This window comes from Bombina bombina, chromosome 7 (assembly GCF_027579735.1).
Source record: "Bombina bombina isolate aBomBom1 chromosome 7, aBomBom1.pri, whole genome shotgun sequence".
NCBI classification, from domain to species: Eukaryota; Metazoa; Chordata; class Amphibia; order Anura; family Bombinatoridae; genus Bombina; species Bombina bombina.
The window spans coordinates 338,819,443-338,843,031 of NC_069505.1; the positions used below are offsets into that span (position 1 = coordinate 338,819,443).

General features: G+C 37.9%; 1 protein-coding gene across 2 annotated transcripts in view; it reads right to left on the bottom strand.

Annotated features, from left to right (window-relative positions):
• Positions 1–23,589, bottom strand: part of LOC128666408 (uncharacterized) — a 113,126-nt gene that overhangs the window by 4,111 nt on the left and 85,426 nt on the right. Inside the window, exons 3-4 of one of the 2 annotated variants that reach the window (XM_053721000.1) lie at positions 7,195–7,292; positions 4,150–6,289 (exon numbers count right to left, since the gene is read on the bottom strand). In XM_053721000.1, coding sequence (XP_053576975.1) covers positions 4,906–6,006 — 1,101 coding nt within the window. In that variant the 5' untranslated portion in view covers positions 6,007–6,289; positions 7,195–7,292 and the 3' untranslated portion in view covers positions 4,150–4,905. Of the gene's footprint in view, positions 1–4,149; positions 6,290–7,194; positions 7,293–23,589 lie in introns of those variants that run through there. The other variant, XR_008403240.1, reaches the window with a different exon arrangement.

Consider the following 23,589-nt stretch of genomic DNA (forward strand, 5'->3'; position numbering starts at 1 on the left):
CTTTACTGTATCATAACCTGCATATTTAAATGAGAGCCATCACAGCATAAATAATATTACACAGTAATATGTTACCCATTTATATTAAAACTTCTACTGAATTAATCTACTTGCAAAAGAAACAGACCCAAATACTTTAGATAAATTTAATAGCATACAGCGTATAGTCTTTTCTATTCTCCTGTGTTTAACTCCTTGCATGAATCTTACATTACGCCCACAACATACTTGAATCAACCTGTTAATCTTTTTTCATTTACCAGAACATGACCGAAAGTCACACAAACATCCGCACATTTACAAATCCCTTAATTAGTTCACTTGCAAAAACAATATATTTATATGCCGCAACAGGTGGACAGTCTTTATTTGCATTAAACAAATATCACTTAAAACTAAAAATGCTATTAATAACACACATAATTTAGAACATAAATATGACTTTAAAATCAAGTTACAACAATAACACTTTAAAATACCTCATTACAACGTCCGATTTCTTAGCTAAGAAACTAGCCTGAATAATTACCATTCAGAAAGAAAAATGCACCAAGGTCATTTTTACAGCGATACACACACAAGCTGATATCAACTTGCATACCATAAATTCACTCAACATTGAGCAATTATAACTTTTTAAAAAAAAATTATAGACACTGAAAACATATTTTATTAACGTTCTCTCTCTTCCAGGAAAACATGTATGTCCAACATAGCAAATACATTTAGAAATACAATAAGATTAACTTTCCACCAAATTTAAAATGTATCTGAAAGTGTCCGAATTTGCAGGGAATGGCCATTTTACCAACAGATTGAGACATAAACAAATTTTAGACAGGATAATACATCCTCAGATTTTTTTGTTTTGCAGAGTAAATCTTTTACACGTCATACAAGACACAGTGAGAACTGACAGACCAACACTCATTACACATAAAATACACAGAACCTCCGTTTCGTTACTGCAAACACACATACAACAAAAGAAAGAGTTTTACAAATGGAGCTTCTGTAACAGTTTTTTTCCCCTGTTCTTTGAATATGTGATCTGGTGTGTGCGCTCGGTGGCCCCCCTTCTTTGCCCATAACTTTTTAGCTGAATCTACAGAGCTGTGATCACTGACAGCTTGAATTGCACAGCTCCCTGTCTTGAAATGAAACTGTTAACTCCTTTGTAGACATTAAAAATGCAATAACATTCTCCTTTCCTCTATGCATTATTATCAATCTGCTAGATTACGAGTCTTGCGTTAGCCTTAAAAAGCAGCGTTAAGGGGTCCTAACACTGCTTTTTAATGCCCGCTGGTATTACGAGTCAGGCAGGAAAGGGTCTACTACTCATATTTTTCCCACGATTTTAGCATACCGCAAATCCCCTTACATCAATTGCGTATCCTATCTTTTTAATGGGATTTGCCTAACGCCGGTATTACGATCGCCTTAAAAAGTGAGCGGTACACCCTCTACCTCCAACACTCCTACCGCATTTTAAAGTCAGTAGTTAAGAATTTTATGGGCTAACGCCGGAACATAAAGCTCTTAACTATAGTGCTAAAAAGTACACTAACACCCATAAACAACCTATTAACCGCTAAACCGAGGCCCCATCCCACATCGCAAACACTATAATAAAATTATTTAACTCCTAATCTGCCGACCGGACATCGCCGCCACTTTAATAAATTTATTAACCCCTAAACCACTGCACTCCAGCCTCACAAACACTGGTTAAATTTTATTAACCCCTAATCTGCCATCCCTACCATCACCGACACCTACCTACATTTATTAACCCCTAATCTGCCACCCCCAACGTCGCAGCTACTATATTAAATTTATTAACCCCTAAACCCTAAGTCTAACTCTCCCTAACTTAAGTATAATTTAAATTAAACAAAATAAATTTAACATAATTAAATAAATTAATCCTATTTAAAACTAAATACTTACCGATAAAATAAACCCTAAGCTAGCTACATTATAACTAATAGTTACATTGTAGCTATCTTAGGATTTATATTTATTTTACAGGCAACTTTGTATTTATTTTAACTAGGTACAATAGTTATTCAATAGTTATTAACTATTTAATAACTACCTAGCTAAAATAAGTACAATTTTACCTAACCTAAGTTACAATTACACCTAACAATACACTATCATTAAACTAATTACCTAAACTACCTACAATTAATTACAATTAAATTAAATAAACTAAATTACGGGAAAAAAAACACTAAATTACAGAAAATAAAAAAGAATTACAAGAATTTTAAACTAATTACACCTAATCTAATCCCCCTAATAAAATAAAAAAGCCCCCCGAAATAATAAACTTCCCTACCCTATACTAAATTACAAATAGCCCTTAAAAGGGCCTTTTGCGGGGCATTGCCCCAAAGTAATCAGCTCTTTCACCTGTAAAAAAAAAAGACAATACCCCCCAACATTAAAACCCACCACCCACACACCCAACCCTACTCTAAAGCCCACCCAATCCCCCCTTAAAAAAACCTAACACTACCCCCTTGAAGATCACCCTACCTTGAGCCGTCTTCACCCAGCCGGGCACAAGTGGACCTCCAGAGCGGCAGAAGTCTTCATCCGATCCGGGCAGAAGAGGACATCCAGACCGGCAGAACTCTTCATCCAGGCGGCATCTTCTATCTTCTTCCATCCGGAGCGGAGCGGGTCCATCTTGAAGACATCCGACGCAGAGCATCCTCTTCCTTCTTGATCCGACGACTGAATGAAGGTTCCTTTAAGTGACGTCATCCAAGATGGCGTCCCTTCAATTCTGATTGGCTGATAGAATCCTATCAGCCAATCGGAATTAAGGTAGGAAAAATCCTATTGGCTGATGCAATCAGCCAATAGGATTGAAGTTCAATCCGATTGGCTGATCCAATCAGCCAATAGGATTGAGCTTGCATTCTATTGGCTGTTCCAATCAGCCAATAAAATGCGAGGTCAATCCTATTGGCTGATTGGATCAGCCAATAAGATTGAACTTCAATTCTATTGGCTGATTGCATCAGCCAATAGGATTTTTCCTACCTTAATTCCGATTGGCTGATAGGATTCTATCAGCCAATCGGAATTGTAGGGACGCCATCTTGGATGACGTCACTTAAAGGAACCTTCATTCAGTTGTCGGATCAAGAAGGAAGAGGATGCTCTGCTTCGGATGTCTTCAAGATGGACCCGCTCCGCTCCGGATGGAAGGAGATAGAAGATGCCGCCTGGATGAAGAGTTCTGCCAGTCTGGATGTCCTCTTCTGCCCGGATTGGAAGAAGACTTCTGCCCCTCTGGAGGTCCACTTGTGCCCGGCTGGGTGAATACGGCTCAAGATAGGGTGATCTTCAAGGGGGTAGTGTTAGTTTTTTTTAAGGGGGGATTGGGTGGGTTTTAGAGTAGGGTTGGGTGTGTGGGTGGTGGGTTTTAATGTTGGGGGGGTATTGTCTTTTTTTTTACAGGTGAAAGAGCTGATTACTTTGGGGCAATGCCCCGCAAAAGGCCCTTTTAAGGGCTATTTGTAATTTAGTATAGGGTAGGGAATTTTATTATTTTGGGAGGCTTTTTAATTTTATTAGGGGGCTTCGATTAGGTGTAATTAGTTTAAAATTCTTGTAATTCTTTTTTTTTCTGTAATTTAGTGTTTGCTTTTTTCGTAATTTAGTTTATTTAACTTAATTGTAATTAATTATAGGTAGTTTAGGTAATTAGTTTAATGATAGTGTAGTGTTAGGTGTAATTGTAACTTAGACAAGTGGTTGTTCCACTGGCTTTTGAGTATCCGCGCTGCTATCGGTGACTGAAAGAAATCAAGATATTTGTTCTCACCTCTGTTCGTCTCGTCCGTCTTACCCCTCCTGTTGGATCTCTCCGCTCTATCCCTCCGCTCTGTGGTGGTTGCGAGATTCTTCCGATGGCGTCTGACATCACTCCCTCGTGACCGATCCTAACCAATGGGGGGTAGACTTGGCGAACAGTCGTCCAGGCAACTGTCAGTTTACACCGGTCTTGGCAGCAGAAAAAATGCAGGTGAGTGCCCGTAGCTCCCTCGGGCAAACCCGGGCCAAACGCCCTGTAGCAGCACACAAAGGCCCTCTCCTTGGCCGAAATTTACAAAAATAGTACAAGAATTGTCGCTTGGGTAAAAATGTGAAAGCTTTATTCAAACAATTAAAATTATTGTTGCTAACGTGCAGTAAACTTTAAATAGAAACGAATCATCACAGAATTAGGCCAGTCTGACGCGTTTCGGCTCTTATGCCTTATTCATAGACTATATTTGCTCAATCTTCCTGTGGGGCTTTAAATGCCCCCTCACAATCTCATTGGTTGCCTGCTACTGTGAATTTTCATTCTCCTCCCTCTTGCTTGTCTCTCATTGGTTACGATAAGTCTCCCCCAACACACCTCTAGATACACTCCCCTTCCAGGTCTTGTCTAATCAACAGCTGAATATCTCAGTTGTACGTTAACTCTTTGCACACTATTTCATCTGATGACTCTTGCATCCAGAAAGCTGCGTGATGCAATCATTATTTACAAGCTTCGGGACAAATACTGTGTATTAGGCTATAGAAACCACTCTATTTATTGAGCAGCACCTTGATTTATTTGTGCAAATTTAATTTGGTTGCTTTGCCTACTCACAGTTTTGTCTCGAATATTAGCGATTGTTAAGGTACTCGTTAACACTTAAATTAGCTAAATATTTTCTTAAGTGTGAATGGATAACAATTTAGTTCAATTTCTCATACAAAATTATTCATGTTTTATTTGGTCATGGAGCCAGAAGCAACCCACCACTTATCAAAGTGTGTATCATTGCTTCACTTATGATAGTTATCATGCTGTAGTCAGGTATGCACCTGGCCCCATGTCCAATATGATTATTCCCAGAAATTTATTACATCATCCTTGATGTTAAGACCTACTGGTCTGCGTGTACTTAAAGTGAAAATCCAGTATGCCTCTCTACGGAACAATTCATTTGTCCTATTACCTCCTCTGGGTTGTTTGTCTATCACATCTATTACGATCCATTTGAGGGCACTAACATCCCCCTGATGGACACTCAAAAAATGTTTGGACACTCCAGTGGGGGTCCTCTCTTTATCAATATCGTTAAGGTGCTCCCTAATTCTCGCTCGTACCTCCCTAGAGGTGCACCCCACGTATTGTAATCTGCACTGCTGGCATGTCACCAAATACACTGCATATTCGGTTCTACAGTTTGTACATTTTTGACATTCATAAACCTTATGCGTCTGTGAGGATTGAAATACCTTACTGACTGTTGTATATTTACAGGCTGTACAGCTCCCTGTACCACATCTATAGTGCCCTTTACAACTTAGCCAGCTACTCTCCCTCTTTGTTTTTTTCAACATACTGGGCGATATCATGTTGCCAATGGTGATGTTCCTTCTTGAGACAAATCTACACCCCCTATCGACCACATTTTTCAGTACATCATCACCTCTCAGTGTCCGAAAATTCTTTTTGATAATATTGCAGATTTCATTAAACTGACTGGTGTAGGTTGTTACAAATGTGATTTCACTTTTATCTTTTTGTTTAGGGGGTTTTGGCTTTAACAGCATATCTCTCGGTATGCCATTAACTTCCTTCAAAGCTCTATTAATTGGGCCCTCCGGATAGCACCTCTCTCTCAGTTTCTGGACCAATTTTGTGCTTTCGGTCACGTAATCAGAGTCTTCAGTACAGTTACGTTTTGCTCTGATTAGTTGACCTTTTGCCACACCATAATGCAGATGGTGTGGATGGCTACTTCTTGCATGGATTAAAGAGTTAGCTGAGATGGGCTTCGTGTAGAGTTTAGTCTTTACCCCACTGGCAATGACATCACCAATTAATATTATATCCAGGTAATCCACCTGGTTTATGTCAAAACAAGAAGTGAAGGACAGGCCCACTTTGTTGCTATTAAGGTATGACACAAACTGTTTGCTAGATTCCCCGCTGCCCATCCATATGAACAGCAGGTCATCTATATAGCGCTTATATCCTACTATCTTCTCCCCGTAAGGATTACCATCTGCAAAGACGTGGGACAGGCAGCTCCCACCAGCCCATGAACATAGTAGTCATACAGGATTTAAGAATAAATCCAAATTTTACCCCATCCATTTCAGAGGGGAAGCGTTGGAAAGCTTTCATAGGAGGGTAGAGGAAGATCTGGTTAAATTAAAAGCAGATTGTAGGTCCCAAAGGCACAATCTCACACATGCCGAACAGAGAGGCCTGAGGAGCCTGAAAGAAAGGAAAGGCATAGTGATAAAAAATGCAGATAAGGGAGGTACAATAGTGGTCATGGAGGAATCCATGTACATACAGGAGGCTAACAGACAATTAAGTGATGAAGAGGTATACCAGAGATTGCAATATGATCCGACTAACAGGTTCCAGAAGGAGCTGAAGGATCTACTTGACGATGGAATGGAGGAGGGCCTGTTGGACTTGTGCACCTTTGAGTATTTATATGTGAAGGAAGCAGTAACACCTATTTTCCATCACTTACCAAAGGTGCACAAGTCCATCAAGGACGTTCGGGGGAGACCGATCGTGTCTGGGATCGTATCTCTCTTCGAGAATCTGTCAAATTGGGTAGAATCTCTGTTACAACCACTAGTGTGGAAATTGCCTACTTTCCTCCGTGACACGAAACATCTGCTGAATATAGTGGAAGAAGTCACTTGGTTACCTGAGTATTGTTGGCTAACAGTAGATGTGGTGGGATTATATTCCGCAATACCAAACGACAAAGGTTTGCAGGCTGTGCAACACCTTTTGGACTATCTGAGTGATTATACGCAGGAGCTAAAGGACTACATTTTGCGAGTCATTGAATTCCTGCTAACTCACAATTTTTTTAGCTTCAATGGACAATTCTATCTGCAGAGGCGTGGGACAGCGATGGGAGCCAAATTTGCACCAGCCTATGCGAACTTGTTCATGGGCTGGTGGGAGCTGTCCCACGTCTTTGCAGGTACAAATGCCAGCAGGACTGGAACCTCCGCAAAACCTGCGCCTTCACTGCAGGAACCCCTTAACCCTTTATATATATATATATATATATCACCAACACCTATTATAAAAAAATTTAGGTTCAGATTCACTGAGGGAAAAGTAGAGTAAAAAAACACGTATCTACTTACCCAGTGCGAATCCCACGATCTGACACCAGAATTGTTAGGTGTGATTTTCAGGGGGGGAGAGTGTCAGTCAGCACTTGGCCTGGATCATACACTGTCACCTGGAAATGAATGGGTTACTTGATGGGATATCCCAGAGAACAGGAATCAGACCACGCAGCAATCAGTCTAACATCTGCTCTGTTTGTTAGAACATGAACAATACATTTTATAGGCAGTGGTTACAGCATATAGGGTTAACACGGTGACGTGTTCATAACTACATCATCTTACATAGTGTTTCTGCAAGAACAAAGAAGCTCATTTAAAATAGAATTGGTAGAAAAGGAGTGTTAGGGAGTCATTCTACAGAAATACCTAACTTCAGATAACAGTAAATCTGAACCTCATAGCCCAGCACAAATCAAGGCCGTGTTGGCATCTTATAGAGATAGCGGGCTTCCATTTGCATCGCCCGGGAACATTCACAAGGCCATTCTAGCTATACAAAGATTCATAACATCTACATCTTTCTCACTACATAATAAGCTGTTATAATAAATCTTTCTTAGACAAGATGGATGCCTAAGACAAAATGGCAACAAAAACAAGAAGGCGTCGGTAAGGCTAACATATCCTAACAGTTGGTAATAATTTGGTCTGAGATTGAGCCTACAGTTTCTTGGAGGGAGGCATGGAATATCAAGAAACTGGATGCTTCTTGTAGGAAGGTGAATAGCATGATGAGCAGTTTTATTAAGGGGTTTGGGGGGTTGTCAATATGGCATGTTGAATTTTAAGGGGAGTCTGGTAGATTTTTTTCTTACTGGATGGGGTTAATTTAAATGAGGTTGGTTTACATTTATTTAATGTTAATGTGAAGGAGGGGGTTACTAAGGCTTTTGATTGGCGGGGCTCGGCAGTAGGCCTTGCCTGTGGCGGAGTGCTTGCCTGGTTGACTAGGAGTTTTGAGTTGGAGAGGAGTAGATGGGTAATTATTTACCTGGATGGGGAAACTGTGGCTGCTGTGGGGCAAGCACTAGTTAGGGTTTAATATGACTGGTTATTTATTATTTGTTTTGTATTTTTTTATAAATAAAAGCTGCACTTTTGTAACCCATATTTGGAGTGGTGTTTATATTTGAGTAATTACCTAGTAGAGGGATCATGGAAACCCTGGATGAGCAGTATGCAAGGGAGGGACATTTGAACCCTCTATAAGTAGACGAGAGAGGTGGAGTGGGCTGTATGAGGATGTGATGTAGGTGAGGATTTAGAGTAAGATATAAGAGGTGGGAATGGCTAGAAAAGAGCACCAAAGCATTGGGGGCATACGTGTGAGAAGAAGCTCCTTCCCCTGTTTATCGGAAGATTAGGGAAGAGTTGTCGCAGCAAAGTTGGTGCAGAGTGCTTGCCTGGTGGATTAGCAGTTTTGAGTGGATACCTCCTGGTTGAGCAGGAGAGGAGTAGGTGGGTAATTATTTATTTGGTTGGGGAAACTGTGGCTGCTGTGGGGCAAGCACTAGTTGAGGTTTAATATGACTGGTTATTTATTATTTGTTTTGTATTTTGTTATAAATTAAAGCTGCAGCCTTTGTAACACCTATTTTGAGTGTTTTTTTATTTTATTTGAGTAATTACTTAGTAGAGGGGTCAAGGAGTGGCTAGAAAAGAGCACCAAAAAGTTGGGGGAATATGTGTGAGAAGAAGCTCCCTCCCCTGTTTATCAGAAGATTGGGGGAGAGTTGTCGCAGCAAAGTTGGGGCGGAGTGCTTGCCTGGTGGACTAGCAGTTTTGAGTGGATGCCTCCTGGTTGAGCAGGAGAGGAGTAGGCGGGTAATTATTTATTTGGTTGGAGAAACTGTGGCTGCTGTGGGGCAAGCACTTGTTGGGATTTAATATGACTGGTTATTTATTATTTGTTTTGTATTTTGTTATAAATAAAAGCTACGGCCTTTGTAACCCATATTTTGAGTGGTGTTTTTATTTGAGTAATTACCTAGTGGAGGTGTCAAGGAGTGGCTAAAAAAGAGCATGAAAGAGTTGGGGGCATATGTGTGAGAAGAAGTTTCCTCCCCTGTTTATTGGAAGGTTGGGGGAGAGTTGTCGCAGCAAAGTTGGGGCGGAGTGCTTACGTGGTGGACTAGCAGTTTTGAGTGGATACTTATTTATTTGTATCCAATAATAGAAAAAGCGCTCAAAGTCCTCAATGTATAAAAGTAAAAAATGTTTATTGGGACAAGTTAAAAACAAACAATTTGTCCTATATAGGACATTATAACATCCTGGTTGTGATGCAGGTGCACAGAGCAGACATGTTTCGTACTCAAACAGCACTTGTTCACTGCTTACCTGTGCACCTGCAAAGACCTGCCTTTTAATTAGTAAATCCCTTAAAGTGGTATTGTTCACATTAGCAACCTGGAAACTCTTCTTTTATGTTAACAAGTATAAGTATCATAATGCCATAGCAATTCTGTTGATATAATACATAACATAATGAAACAATATGACGATATTCAAACTATTACAAATTATTACAATTATAAGCAACTATAGGTGTATCAAAATATTCTCAAGGATAATATATCAAACATTTTTTTATATAAAAACATTATTTGGCATACCTTGTTATTAGGCTTCTATTTACAAGCCCATTGAAAGATGATATTAAACAAATAAATCTAAATCTCGCCTTTTATTAATACCTAAGGGGTAGCTAGTTTGTAAGGTAAAAATCCAAAAGATTTCTCTCTTATCTAAACTCATTTCCCTGTTACCTCCTCTTCTCCATAGGGGAACAGAATCTATTCCTTGCACTGTAAGTGCATTAACATCTGAATTGTGAAAATCCCTGAAGTGCCTAGCTACAGGGGTATCTGACTCCTCATCCTCAATGCTTCGTAAATGCTCTAAGAATCTCTCTTTGAGCGGTCTTTTAGTTTTGCCAGTATGTTGCTTAAAACAAAGTTTACAAGTGAGGAGATATATTACTTGTGTAGTTGAGCAATTTATTGAGAAGTTAATTTTATGCTGTTTGTGGGTTACAGATGAGGTTATCACATCACCCTCAGTAACAAAATTACATGTTCTGCATATTGACCTTCTACACTTAAAGAAGCCTTTCCTTCTCTGAAGCCAACTCTTGTTGGTCATGGGCCTAATATCAGAGGGAGATAAGTAATTAGAAAGAGTTTTTCCTCTTTTAGGTATAAAATTACAACCATCCTTCATAATTTCCTTAAGTATAGGATCTGAATATAAAATAGGAATAGAATCTAACTATGTTGCAAATTTTATTATACTCCAAACTGTAGTTTGTAATGAATTTAAGTTTTTTATCAGTCCCTTGATCTCTACCAGAGCTCTTTTTGCGTATCAACAATTCCTCTCTGGAGATATTATCCACTATGTTTGGGTTTAAGCAGAACATATTCTGTGTAACCCCTACTTTTAAGCCTTTGTAACGCTAAAGTAGCTTGTTTTTGATAATCTTCTTCAGTTGAACAGTTTCTTTTTATTCTGATCAATTCCCCTTTAGGGATTCCTTTAACAACATGTCTTGGGTGACAAGAGTCATATTTAAGAATAGTGTTGCCTGCTGTTGGCTTCCTAAACATAGTACTATTAATAATTTGCTTATTCTCATCCACAAATATGGTTAGATCAAGAAAATTAATACTAGATATACTGTGTTCACTTGTAAATTTTATATCACATTCATTAGTATTTAGATATTGACAGAATTTATCAGCTTCTACAGCTTCCCCGTCAAATATAAACAGAAGATCATTTATATAGCGGAAAAATTAGATAATTTGGTGTTTGAAAGGATTACCATCTCCAAAGACATGGGACAGCTCCCACCAACCCATAAAAGGGTTGGCGTAAGAGGGGGCAAATTTGGCCCCCATTGCTGTCCCACGTCTCTGGAGATAGAAATCACTTCAAAATTTGAAAAAGTTATGAGTAAGCAGATATTCTGTTGCTTTTATCAGAAAAATATTTGTAGCTGAATCATAATTGCTGTAATGATCAAGAAAAAATTCTATAGCTGTTATACCTTTTTCATGTTGTATGGATTTATATAAAGATGATACATCCACAGATAAGCCTAATAACAAGGTATGCCAAATAATCACTGAGATTCCGAGTTTTGCGGTAACAGGGGTGCGTTGCTAACGAGCATTTTTTTTTCACCGCTCACTTAAGACAACGCTGGTATTACATATTTTTTTAAACCCGGTGTTAGCCGCAAAAAGGTGAGCGTAGAGCAAAATTTAGCTCCACATCTCACCTCAATACCAGCGTTGCTTATGGTAGCCGGGAGCTGGCTAAATGTGTTCGTGCACAATTTCCCCATAGGAATCAATGTGGCAGAATGGGCTGGAAAAAAACCTAACACCTGCAAAAAAGCAGCGTTCAGCTTCTAACGCAGCCCCATTGATTCCTATGGGGAAACAAAAGTTATGTCTACACCCTAACATGAACCCCGAGTCTAAACACCCCTAATATTACACTTATTAACCCCTAATCTGCCGCTTCCGACATAGCCGACACCTGCATAATTTAATTAACCCCTAATCTGCGGCTCCGGACACTGCCACCACCTACATTATCCCTATGAACCCCTAATCTGCTGCCCCCAACATTGCCGACACCTAATTTTTATTTATTAACCCCTACCTGCCACTATAATAAAGTTATTAACCCCTAAATCTAAGTCTAACCCTAACCCCACCTAATTTAAATATAATTTAAAAATAATCTAAATAAAATTACTACAATTAAATAAATAATTCCTATTTAAAACTAAATACTTACCTATAAAATAAACCCTAAGCTAGCTACAATATAACTAATAGTTACATTGTATCTAGCTTAGGTTTTATTTTTATTTTACAGGCAAGTTTGTATTTATTTTAACTAGGTACAATAGTTATTAAATAGTTATTAACTATTTAATAACTTCCTAGTTAAAATAACTACAAATTTACATGTAAAATAAACCCTAACCTAAGTTACAATTATACCTAACACTACACTATCATTAAATTAATTACCTAAACTAACTACAATTAATTACAATTAAATTAAATAAACTTAAGTACGGAAAACCCCCCCCACTAAATTACAGAAAAAAAATAAAATAATTACAAGAATTTTAAACTAATCACACCTAATCTAATCCCCCTAATAAAATAAAAAATCCCCCCAAAATAATAAAAATCCCTACCATATACTAAATTACAAATAGCCCTTAAAATGGCTTTTTGCAGGATATTGCCCCAAAGTAATCAGCTCCTTTACCTGTAAAAAAAAATACAATACCCCCCCAACATTAAAACCCACCACCCATACATCCAACCCTACTCTAAAACCCACCTTAATAAAACCTAACACTAACCCCTTGAAGATCACCCTACCATGAGACGTCTTCACCCAGCCAGACAGAAGTGGTCCTCCAGAGGGGCAGAAGTCTTCATCCAAACCGGGCAGAAGAGGACCTCCAGACGAGCAGAAGTCTTCATCCAGGCGGCATCTTCTATTTTCCTCCATCCGGAGTGGAGCGGGTCCATCTTGAAGCCAGCCAACGCGGAGCATCCATCCAGACCGACGACTACACATCGAATGGCGGTTCCTTTAAATGACATCATCCAAGATGGCGTCCCTTGAATTCCGATTGGCTAATAGGATTCTATCAGCCAATCGGAATTAAGGTAGGAAAAATCCTATTGGCTGATCCAATCAGCCAATAGGATTGAGCTCGGATTCTATTGGCTGTTCCAATCAGCCAGTGTTTTAGAGTAGGGTTGGGTGTGTGGGTGGTGGGTTGTAATGTTGGGGGGGTATTGTATTTTTTTTTTTACAGGTAAAAGAGCTGATTACTTTGGGGCAATGCCCCGCAAAAAGCCCTTTTAAGGGCTATTTGTAATTTAGTATAGGGTAGGGATTTTTATTACTTTGGGGGGCTTTATTTTATTAGGGGAATTAGATTAGGTGTAATTAGTTTAAAATTCTTGTAATTATTTTATTTTTTTCTGTAATTTAGTGTTTTGTTTTGTTTTCGTACTTTCGTTTATTTTATTTAATTGTAGTTAATTGTAGGTAATTTAGTAAATTTATTTAATGATAGTGTAGTGTTAGGTGTAATTGAAATTTAGGTTAGGATTTATTTTACAGGTACTTTTGTCTTTAATTTAGACAGGTAGTTATTAAATAGTTAATAACTATTTAAAAACTATTCTACCTAGTTAATATAAATACAAAGTTGCCTGTAAAATAAAATAAAACCTTAGATAGATACAATGTTATAGTTATTAGTTATATTGTAGCTATTTTAGGGTTTATTTTATTGGTAAGTATTTCGTTTTAAATAGGAATAATTTAGTTAATGATAGTAATTTTATTTTGTTTTATTTAAATTATATTTAAAGTGAAGGTCAATTTTCATCAATGAGTGCCCGGTTTTTAAAAATACTTTTAAAAACAGGGGCACTTTCATTAATTAAAATTAACATTGCACTGGATTTGAAGAAATACTTACCTTTTACTCCTGCAAAGCCAGATCGACGATCCCCCTCCTTCTTCTTCCTGCTGTAGACCACAGCAATGATGAAACTGGCTTCCTCCAATCACAGCCAGGCATCACGAGCTGGACGCTCTGGGGTGCAAGCCATGATTGGAGGAAGCCGGTTTTGTCATTTCTGACGTCAGTACAGAGGAACTGAGGCTGAGATCGGAGATCCGGTTTTGCAGAAGTAAAAGGTAAGTATTTCTTCAAATCCAGTGCAATGTAAATTTTCATCAATGAAAGTGCCCCTGTTTTTAAAAATATTTTAAAAAAACGGGCACTCATTGATGAAAATTGACCTTCACTTTAAGTTAGGGGGGGTTAGACTTAGGGTTAGACTTAGGTTTAGGGGTTAATAAATTTAATATAGTAGTGGCGACGTTGGGGGCGGCAGATTAGGGGTTAATAAATGTAGATAGGTGTCGGCGATGTTAGGGACGGCAGATTAGGGGTTAATAAAACTTAACTAGTGTTTGCGAGGCGGGAGTGCGGCGGTTTAGGGGTTAATATATTTATTAAAGTGGTGGCGATGTCCGGTCGGCAGATTAGAGGTTAAAAACTTTATTTAAGTGTTTCCGATGGGGGGGGGGGGGGGCTCGGTTTAGGGGTTAATAGGTAGTTTATGGTTGTTAGTGTACTTTTTAGCACTCTAGTTAAGAATTTTATGTTACGGCGTTAGCCCATAAAACTCTTAACTACTGACTTTTAAATGCGGTAGGAGTCTTGACACGAGAGGGTGTACCGCTCACTTTTTCCAAGACTTGTAATACTGGCGTTAGGCAAGTCCCATTGAAAAGATAAGATACGCAATTTACATAAGGGGATTTGCGGTAAGCTCGAGTCGTGAAAGAAAAGTGAGCGGTACACCTGTACCTGCCAGACTCGTAATACCAGTGCGCGTTAAAAAGCAACGTTGGAACCTCTCAACGCTGCTTTTTAAGGCTAACGCAAGACTCGTAATCTAGCCGAATGTTTTTATATAAAAATTTCCTTTATATATTATCCTTGAGAATATTTTGTATACACCTATAGTTGCTTATAATTGTAATAATTTGTAATAGTTCTAATATCGTCATATTGTTTCATTATGTTATGTATTATATCAACAGAATTGCTATGGCATTATGATACTTATACTTGTTAACATAAAAGAAGAGTTTCCAGGTTGCTAATGTGAACAATACCACTTTAAGGGATTTACTAATTAAAAGGCAGGTCTTTGCAGGTGCACAGGTAAGCAGTGAACAAGTGCTGTTTGAGCACGAAACATGTCTGCTCTGTGCACCTGCATCACAACCAGGATGTTATAATGTCCTATATAGGACGAATTGTTTGTTTTTAACTTGTCCCAGTAAACATTTTTTACTTTTATACATTGAGGACTTCGAGCGCCTTTTCTATTTTTGGATATGTATGGTTTGCAGTGTGAGGAACAGATATGCCGGAATTAGCTGCCACAGTCCTATGTTTGTAAGGGATCTTTGAATCCTGCCCACTCTCCTATTGAGCTGTTACTTTGGATTATTACATACCGGGTGCAGGGCTGCCACTAGAAATTTTGGGGCCCCTGACTTAACCATTGATCAGGGCCCCCCCCCCCTCCTTTTGATGTGCAATTTTTGACCAAGTGACTAAAACATATATGCACTTTATTCTTAAGTGTCTATTTAAATTGGAATTGTTGTAAAGGTAGTAACATACAAACACACAGACTCATACACTGAAACACACACACATACTCGCACATAAGGATTCACATATAGACACTCTAGCAGACATGCAAAGAAACACAAACAATATCCCGGACGGGATATGAAAAACGCGCTGAATTTAAAATGTTAAAATGTCAATTGATTTGACTTGTGAGTCTAATACTGTATCAGTTTCTGGATGTATCCATAAACACAGTCCCGAATAGGAGAGAAATGAAGAATCTTCTTATAAGATGTTGTAGAATGAGGCAGCTCCTCTTGATCCCGGAGAGTGGGGGAAAGAAACTGTTGGAAAACAAGAAATGGAGAGAGGGCGCACACACACTCACACATAAGGATTCACATATAGACACTCTAGCAGACATGCAAAGAAACAGACACAGACACAGACACTTAGCACTTGTTTACATTGACCTGACAAGTAATGAGGTAAACTACAGTTTTGTGAAAAAATGAGATTTAGAAAACAAAATATGGAGTTCTGATTATATTTTTTGTAAAGGAAGATGCCAACTAAATGATGACAACAGCATGCAGTGGCTGAAAGGAAGGGCCCTGAACTGCCTAAACAATAATTTAAAGGTTAAATGGTGGATTGGTGACTTCCGGAAAGGTCTTGTTAGTCTCAAAGTCTGTAGAAAGATGTGAATAATCAATAGTAAGGCCAAAATGTCCTAAAAAGGAACAGACAATGCTTATGTGCATAGTGGTTTAGTGCACACTCAGAAATCCTCTCTAATGCTAATACTTTACTCCTTGTAATAACAATTCCCATGCTCAATTAGCACTCTGCTGTAGTACCCACTGTTGGCTGCCAAGTTCTTGCCTCATGGTGCCCCCCTGGCCCATTGGGCCCCTGACAGGAGTCACCCCTGTCACCCCCTGATGGCGGCCCTGACCGGGTGGATCTTTCTGGAGCGCTCCATTGTGCAGGTCTGTGAATCGTAATTATTTATTTGGTTGGGGAAACTGTGGCTGCTGTGGGGCAAGCACTTGTTGGGATTTAATATGACTGGTTATTTATTATTTGTTTTGTATTTTGTTATAAATAAAAGCTGCAGCCTTTGTAACCCATATTTTGAGTGGTGTTTTTTTTTAATAATTATCTAGTAGAGGGGTCAAGGGATATGGTCTATGATCAGGTGCTGGACTGGGAAAGGGCCAAATGTGTGTGTTTATATACAGTATATATATATAATCGCGTTTATAACGCGTCCATCGCCGTCGCCCATGCATCCTCAAAGGAATGTTGGCTGCGCGAGGCAGCCCACAAAATGTGGGCTGTGCGCGCAGCCAAAAGAATCCACCTGGATTCCGAAAATGGCAGAAACTGCCATTTTCGCAATCCACCTGGATGCAGCACAGGCAAACCCGAAGCCTTAAAAAAACAAAACACGCAACCGCCCAAACAAATAACTAAAAAACACGTAACCACCCGCAAGAAATAAAAAAATAAAAACATGTAACCACCTGCACGAAATATAACAAAAAAAAACTAACCTCCCACACGAAGTATTAACAAACACCTAAACCGCCAAACCCCACATCGCAAAACAATAAAGTAATTAAGCCCATATTTTAACATAATTAATCTATTAACCCCTAAACCGCAAAACCCCCACATCGCAATAAACCTATTTAACCTATTAACTCTTAAACCGCCAACTCCCCACATCGCAATAAGCTTAAATAATATATTAACCCCTATACCGCAACCCCCCTCCACAATGCAAATAACTATTTTTATTACTAAGCCCCCTAACCTAACACTCCCTAAATTAACCCCAATTACTACTACATTACAATTAAAATAAAAAATCCTAACATTAAATTGCAAAAAATAAAAAAAAGTCTAACATTACAGAAAAAAATAAACAAAATTATCAAGAATAAAAATATTATACCTAATCCCTATGAAAATAAAAAAGCCCCCCAAAATAAAAACACCCCCTAATCTAAACTACACATTTAAAAAATACTAAATCCCCCTAACAGTAAAACCCCCCACTTACCAAACTTCCCCAAAATAAAAAACCTAACACTAAATAAACCTAAACTACCCATAGCCACTAAAAGGGCATTTTTATGGGCATTGCCCTTAAAAGGGCATTCAGCTCTTTTACTGCACTTAAAAGGGAAATTAGCTCTTTTTCAAGCCCATTAAATCCCTAATCTTGAATAATAAAAAAAAATCCTAACACTAAGCCCCAAATAGGTACTCACTGTTCTTGAAGTCCGGCGGAGAAGGTCTTCTCCCAGGCGGCTCCATCCTCTTCTATCTTCATCCGGAGCGAAGGCGGCGTGGAGCGGAGGTGCGGAGCTGGCTTCCCCGATGCACGGATCCTTAGCGGCGGTCCTCAACGGCGGAGAGGCTCCTCTAAATGCGATCGTCTTTCGCACATTGAAGATTGAATGCAAGGTACCCCATATTTATTGGGGTACCTTGCATTCCTATTGGCTGAAATTTTGAAATAAGCCAATAGGATGAGAGCTACTGAAATCTTACTGGCTGATTTGAACAGCCAATAGGATTTCAATAGCTCTAATCCTATTGGCTGATTTCAAAATTTCAGCCGGACATAGGATGGAGAGGAGCCTCCACCGAGGACTGCCGCCATTGAGGACCGGCGCTGAGGATCCACGCATCGGGGAAGACAGCTCTGCACCTCCGCTCCATGCCGCCTTTGTTGCGGACGAAGATAGAATATGATGGATCCGCATGGAAGAAGACATTATCCACCGGACTGGAACAGTGATTACCTATTTGGGGCTTAGTATTAGGCTTTTTATTTTAATTTTTGGGGTGTTTTTTTTTTAGATTAGGGTTTTTTTGGGCTTGAAAAAGAGCCGATTGCCCTTTTAAGGTCAGTAAAAGAGCTGAATGCCCTTTTAAGGGCAATGCCCATACAAATGCCCCTTTAGGGGCAATGAGTAGTTTAGTTTTTTTTTTAGTGTTAGGTTTTTTTATTTTGAGGGGTCTGGTGGGTGGGGGTTTTTACTGTTAGGGGTAATTGGTCATTTTTGTAAGTAAAAGAGCTGTTTAACTTAGGGCAATGCCCTACAAAAGACCCTTCTAAGGGCTATTGGTAGTTTAGTATTAGATTAGGGGGTGTTTTTATTTTCAGGGGAATTTTTTATTTTTATAGGGGTATTAGTTAAGGTTTAAATTTTTTTATTTTGGATAGCTTTGTTTATTTTTTTTCTGTAATTTAACTTTTTTTATTTTTTGTAACTTTAGCTTGGGGGTTTGTATTTTTTAAACATAGACTGCCCTCTGGGAAGGCTTATCGCCTAGTTAGGGTTGCCAGCTGTCCTTCAAAAAAATACTGGACAGCCAGCAGATAACGGGGGGGGGGGGGGGGGCGGGGCGGGCGGGCGCACACATTTATTTGAGATTTATTCTTTTTATATATATATATATATATATATATATATACACAAATATTTAGATTAGATGCACATATATATATATATATCCACGTGTATGTATGTGTATATATATATATATATATATATATATATATACTGTATGTATATATACATAAATATAATGTATATATACATATATATATATACTGTATATATATATATATATATATATATACTGTATATATATATATATATATATATATATACTGTATATATATATATATATATATATATATACACACACAAATATTTAGATTAGATACATATATATATATATATATATATATATATATACTGTATATATAATAATATATATATTAGATATATATATATATATATATATATACTGTATATATACATATATATATGTATATAAACAGTATATATATATATATATATATATACACAGTATATATATATATATTATATATAAATATATACACACAGTATATATATATATATATATATATATATATATAATCCTCACTGACAGCATGACTGTATTTAGAGTTAGACTGAGTCTCCACTGCAGCATAGACTGACTGACTGGACAGTGTCAGCGCAGCCCGCGGATCTTCTTGCTGTTGTGACGTCACGTGCGTGATCACGTGACGTCCGACTGTCTGACAGTCACTACAGTGACAGGCGGCAGCACGCACAGCGCAGGGGCACCGATCCAGACCGCACATGGATATCTGATCAGTTGAGCGGAGCCGGAGCCTGTAGAAAGACAACGAGTGGACACGGGCTGTGGGTGGCTGCCTGTCACTGGCTGCCAGGGGGGGCTTAAATACATTTAAAAAAGTAAATAAATAAATTAAATAATTTAAAAACAAACTACCTAAGGCTATGTCCGTTTTTTTGGAAATAAAATTACCGGGCAGTAGCCTGAAATACCGGACAGTCCGGTCTAAAAACAGACACCTGGCAACCCTACGCCTAGTGTATATATATATATATATATATATATATATATATATATATATATATATATATATATATATATATAAAGTAATAGAATACTCCCAGCACTGTTTCTTTTTTAGGAAAACATCCTTTATTAAAGTGTCAGAGAAAAAGGCAACAGCTATGTTTCGGGCCTACATACCCCTTATTCATGCTGTATATTACAGGTAGAGCACCTCAATTTATACCACCTGTGATTAACAAATTAACCTCCCATCCTTAATGCCATGTGCATATCATCTTCTCTACAGCATATTGCCATCTAGTGGACATTAAACAGTGTAGGTTCTACCTCTAGATTATAAAAAAAAAATTGTTTAGAATCAATTTCCAAAGTACAAAATACATTACTAACTATACAATTTTTAAACTAATCTTAAAGAGGAAAAAACATAAGAATATACAAAAATAGATTTTACAGAAACAAATGTAAATCATAATCTCTGTTTAATCCTATCGGATCTAGGGTGCCTAACTGATGTATCCACCAAATCTCTCTTTTTTCAGGAGGGTTTCCCTATTACCCCCTCTCCTAAGTTTCGGGATATGATCAATTATCTGGAACCTTAATTGTCTAACAGTATGCCCTACCATGGTAAAATGGGCAGACACTAGCTGTGTCATGTCTCTATTTCTAATACTAGATTTGTGAGCGCTAATCCTATCTTTGACAGGATGAATAGTTTCCCCTATATAGCCACGCCCACATGGGCATTTAAGGAGATACACGACAAAATCTGTATCACATGTATAAAAACCTTTAATCTCCCTTTTTTTATTGTCATTAATCTGGGTACTACAATTTCCTTTGATCATTGGATTGCATTGAGCACAACCCAAACATGGATAGGTGCCTTTCTTTGGAGTGGTTAAATAGTTAATACCTCTCCAGTGATGTGCAGTCACTAGAGGCAGGCGAGGCAGTGCTTCACCTCTCATATGGGCAAAAATAAATATTTTTTTTTATTGGCTTTAAAAAAAAATAAAAAATTGCTATTTTTTTTTCGCCAGCATTTTTTTTTCACAGCTACATGTTGTGCAATGGAGAGGCACAAGCAGGTCTGCCCACCATTACACAACATGCTGCGCCATCTACTGGATTAAAGTGGTTAAGCTCATTGCATGGCCCATTATCTGCTTATTTGAGGCAGTCCCATTTGGGCTGACCCAATCCAGTGAGAGGCAATAGTAAGTGGAATTTAGGGTTGGGGCTGGATGTTAAATCATATAAAACAAAACAAAAACGAAAAAAAAAAAAACTTTCATTTATTTTGTTGCTGTCCTGTGAAGCTGACAGCTTTGCTAAAGTGAAAAAGAGAGTTCTGTTCTTCCCCTCTAAGTGTAGTGGAATGTTCCACTGTCACTTCCTGAATCCTTACAGAGCAGGAAAGGGAGAGAGGCAGAGAGAGCAGTGTTTCAGCCACATCTTATTGTAGTAAGTGCTGCAGCCGTAGATTTTACTGAAATGGATTCTGTTAGTGAAAATGATAATTTAATGAATGTGGTTTAGTGTTTTTGTTGAATTGTGTTCAGATACAGCTCATTAACAGGGGGACAGTAAGTGAGCATAACCCAAGCCGAAGAGTAAAGTAGTATTCTACATTTCTTGTGATTCACAAATTGTGTTCAGATACAGCTCATTAACAGGGGGGACAGTAAGTGAACATAACCCAATACTGACAGGAAGTCAAAGGGTCAATTAAGATTTAAATCCATAATTTAAAACCCAGAGTTTGAAGTGAAGTGTGCAGTGTCCACATTATTTCAATTAAAGTTTTTGACATTGAATATTGCTAAGCCTCCCTTTTTCATGGTTATTTGATTTAATTAGGTACAAACTTCATATATGTTATGTCTGTTCAGTCAGAGGAAGCAGTATCTCTTTATTTTTCTGTGTATCTACATTTATTTAAATACTGCTGTTAACTTGTAATTCACAAATCAATTGAAAGCTGTTGCATTGTGTTTTTAATATGTGCTGCTTTTATACAAGTTTATATTAATAAAAAGGAGATAATGAGTCATTTAAACAATATATGTAATTATTGCAGTTAAATGTTTTTAGAAATAATGCCACTGTAAAGTAACTGGTTAAACACATAGTCAAAGGGAGACATTTAAAATTAAACTTTCATGATTGAGGTAGAGCATGCTATTTTAATAGACTTTTCTAGTTATTTATATTTTGAGAATTAGCATCAACTGTTACTGGCCCCATGTCAGCAAATCAAATTAGTTTTTGAAAGGAACATGAAAGTCATAATTACATTTCCATCATTCAGATAGAAATTGCACACAAAAAATAAATAAATAAACTTTCTATTTTACTTTTATTATGTACTTCATTCTTTTGGTATCCTTTGGTGTCCTTTGTTGAAGAGCATACCTAAGTGGGATGTGCACGTGCATATGAACACCACATTGCAGCAGCTGTGTTGGCAGTATTGATAACTTTGTGTAAAACTTGTATGGTAAATTATTTCTATTTTTACAATACAGTAGTGAGTAGAGAAGAGATTGTGTATCATTCTAATTGCTTAGTAACTGGCACTGTGCCACAGAATTGTGTGAGTGTGTATGTGATCAGAGTGTGTGTGGGTGTCAGTGAGCAGAGTATGTGTGTTTTATTCTCCAGCTAATCAATACATTTCCGATGAGCTGGTGCTTTAGTGCAGTGTTTCTCAACAATGGTCCTCAAGTACCCCCAACAGGCCAGGTTTTCATTATAGCCAAATCAGTGCACAGGTGAAGTAATCAGCTGATCAGTAACTCAGTGGTTACTAACTTGCTCTCACCCATCGCCTGATTATGTCACCTGTGCACTGGTTCAGCTATCATTTAAACCTGCCCTGTTGGGGGTACTTGCGGCCCTCTGTACATGTGTTTCTCCGGCGTATCATATCTAGTGCCTCACCAGCCTCTGACCTCACTGCACATCACTGTACCTCTCTGTTTATTACTCCCTACATCTGCACGTACTAGTACATCTTTAAGGTTTTTTACTATTTTAAATGATTGTAAGGGTGGCTTTTGCAACTCGACAATATCAGGGAGAGATTTACTAAGCAGGTACCAATGTTTTATAAGGACCAAAGTGATTCTATCACTATATTCATTAAACTCTGTACAAAATATCAACCTGTTCTTATTGGTATTTTTTTCATGTGATGGCCCACTATTATTAAGAGTTTCGTATTTGCATTGTGTAATTATCTCACTTGGATATCCTCTATCTAAAAATGTGTTAGCCATCTGTTCCAACCTTATATCTTGGAGTTTCTTGTCTTTTACATTACGCATTGTTCTACAGATCTGGCTCTTAGGGATATCTTTAAATACCCTCTGTGGGTGAAAACTTTCAAAGTGGAGCAGAGTGTTCCGATCTGTTGGCTTGCTATAGATGTCCGTAATAAGTTTGCTATTTTGTTTATATACGGTAGTGTCCAAAAAATTAACCCTTACAATAGAATACTCCAAAGTGAACTTTAAACTGTTAGTAGCATTGTTCAAGTGCACTACATATTCTTGTAAGGACTCCAATGTCCAAATACAGTTGGATTCGATTTGGCAATATTGTGCTGTACCTATACTCTTTTGTGGTTTTATATATATATATATATATATATATATATATAAATATATATAAACATGCACACACACACACATATATATATATATATATATATATATATATATATATATATACACATGCACACACACCTACAGTTATATCTATGT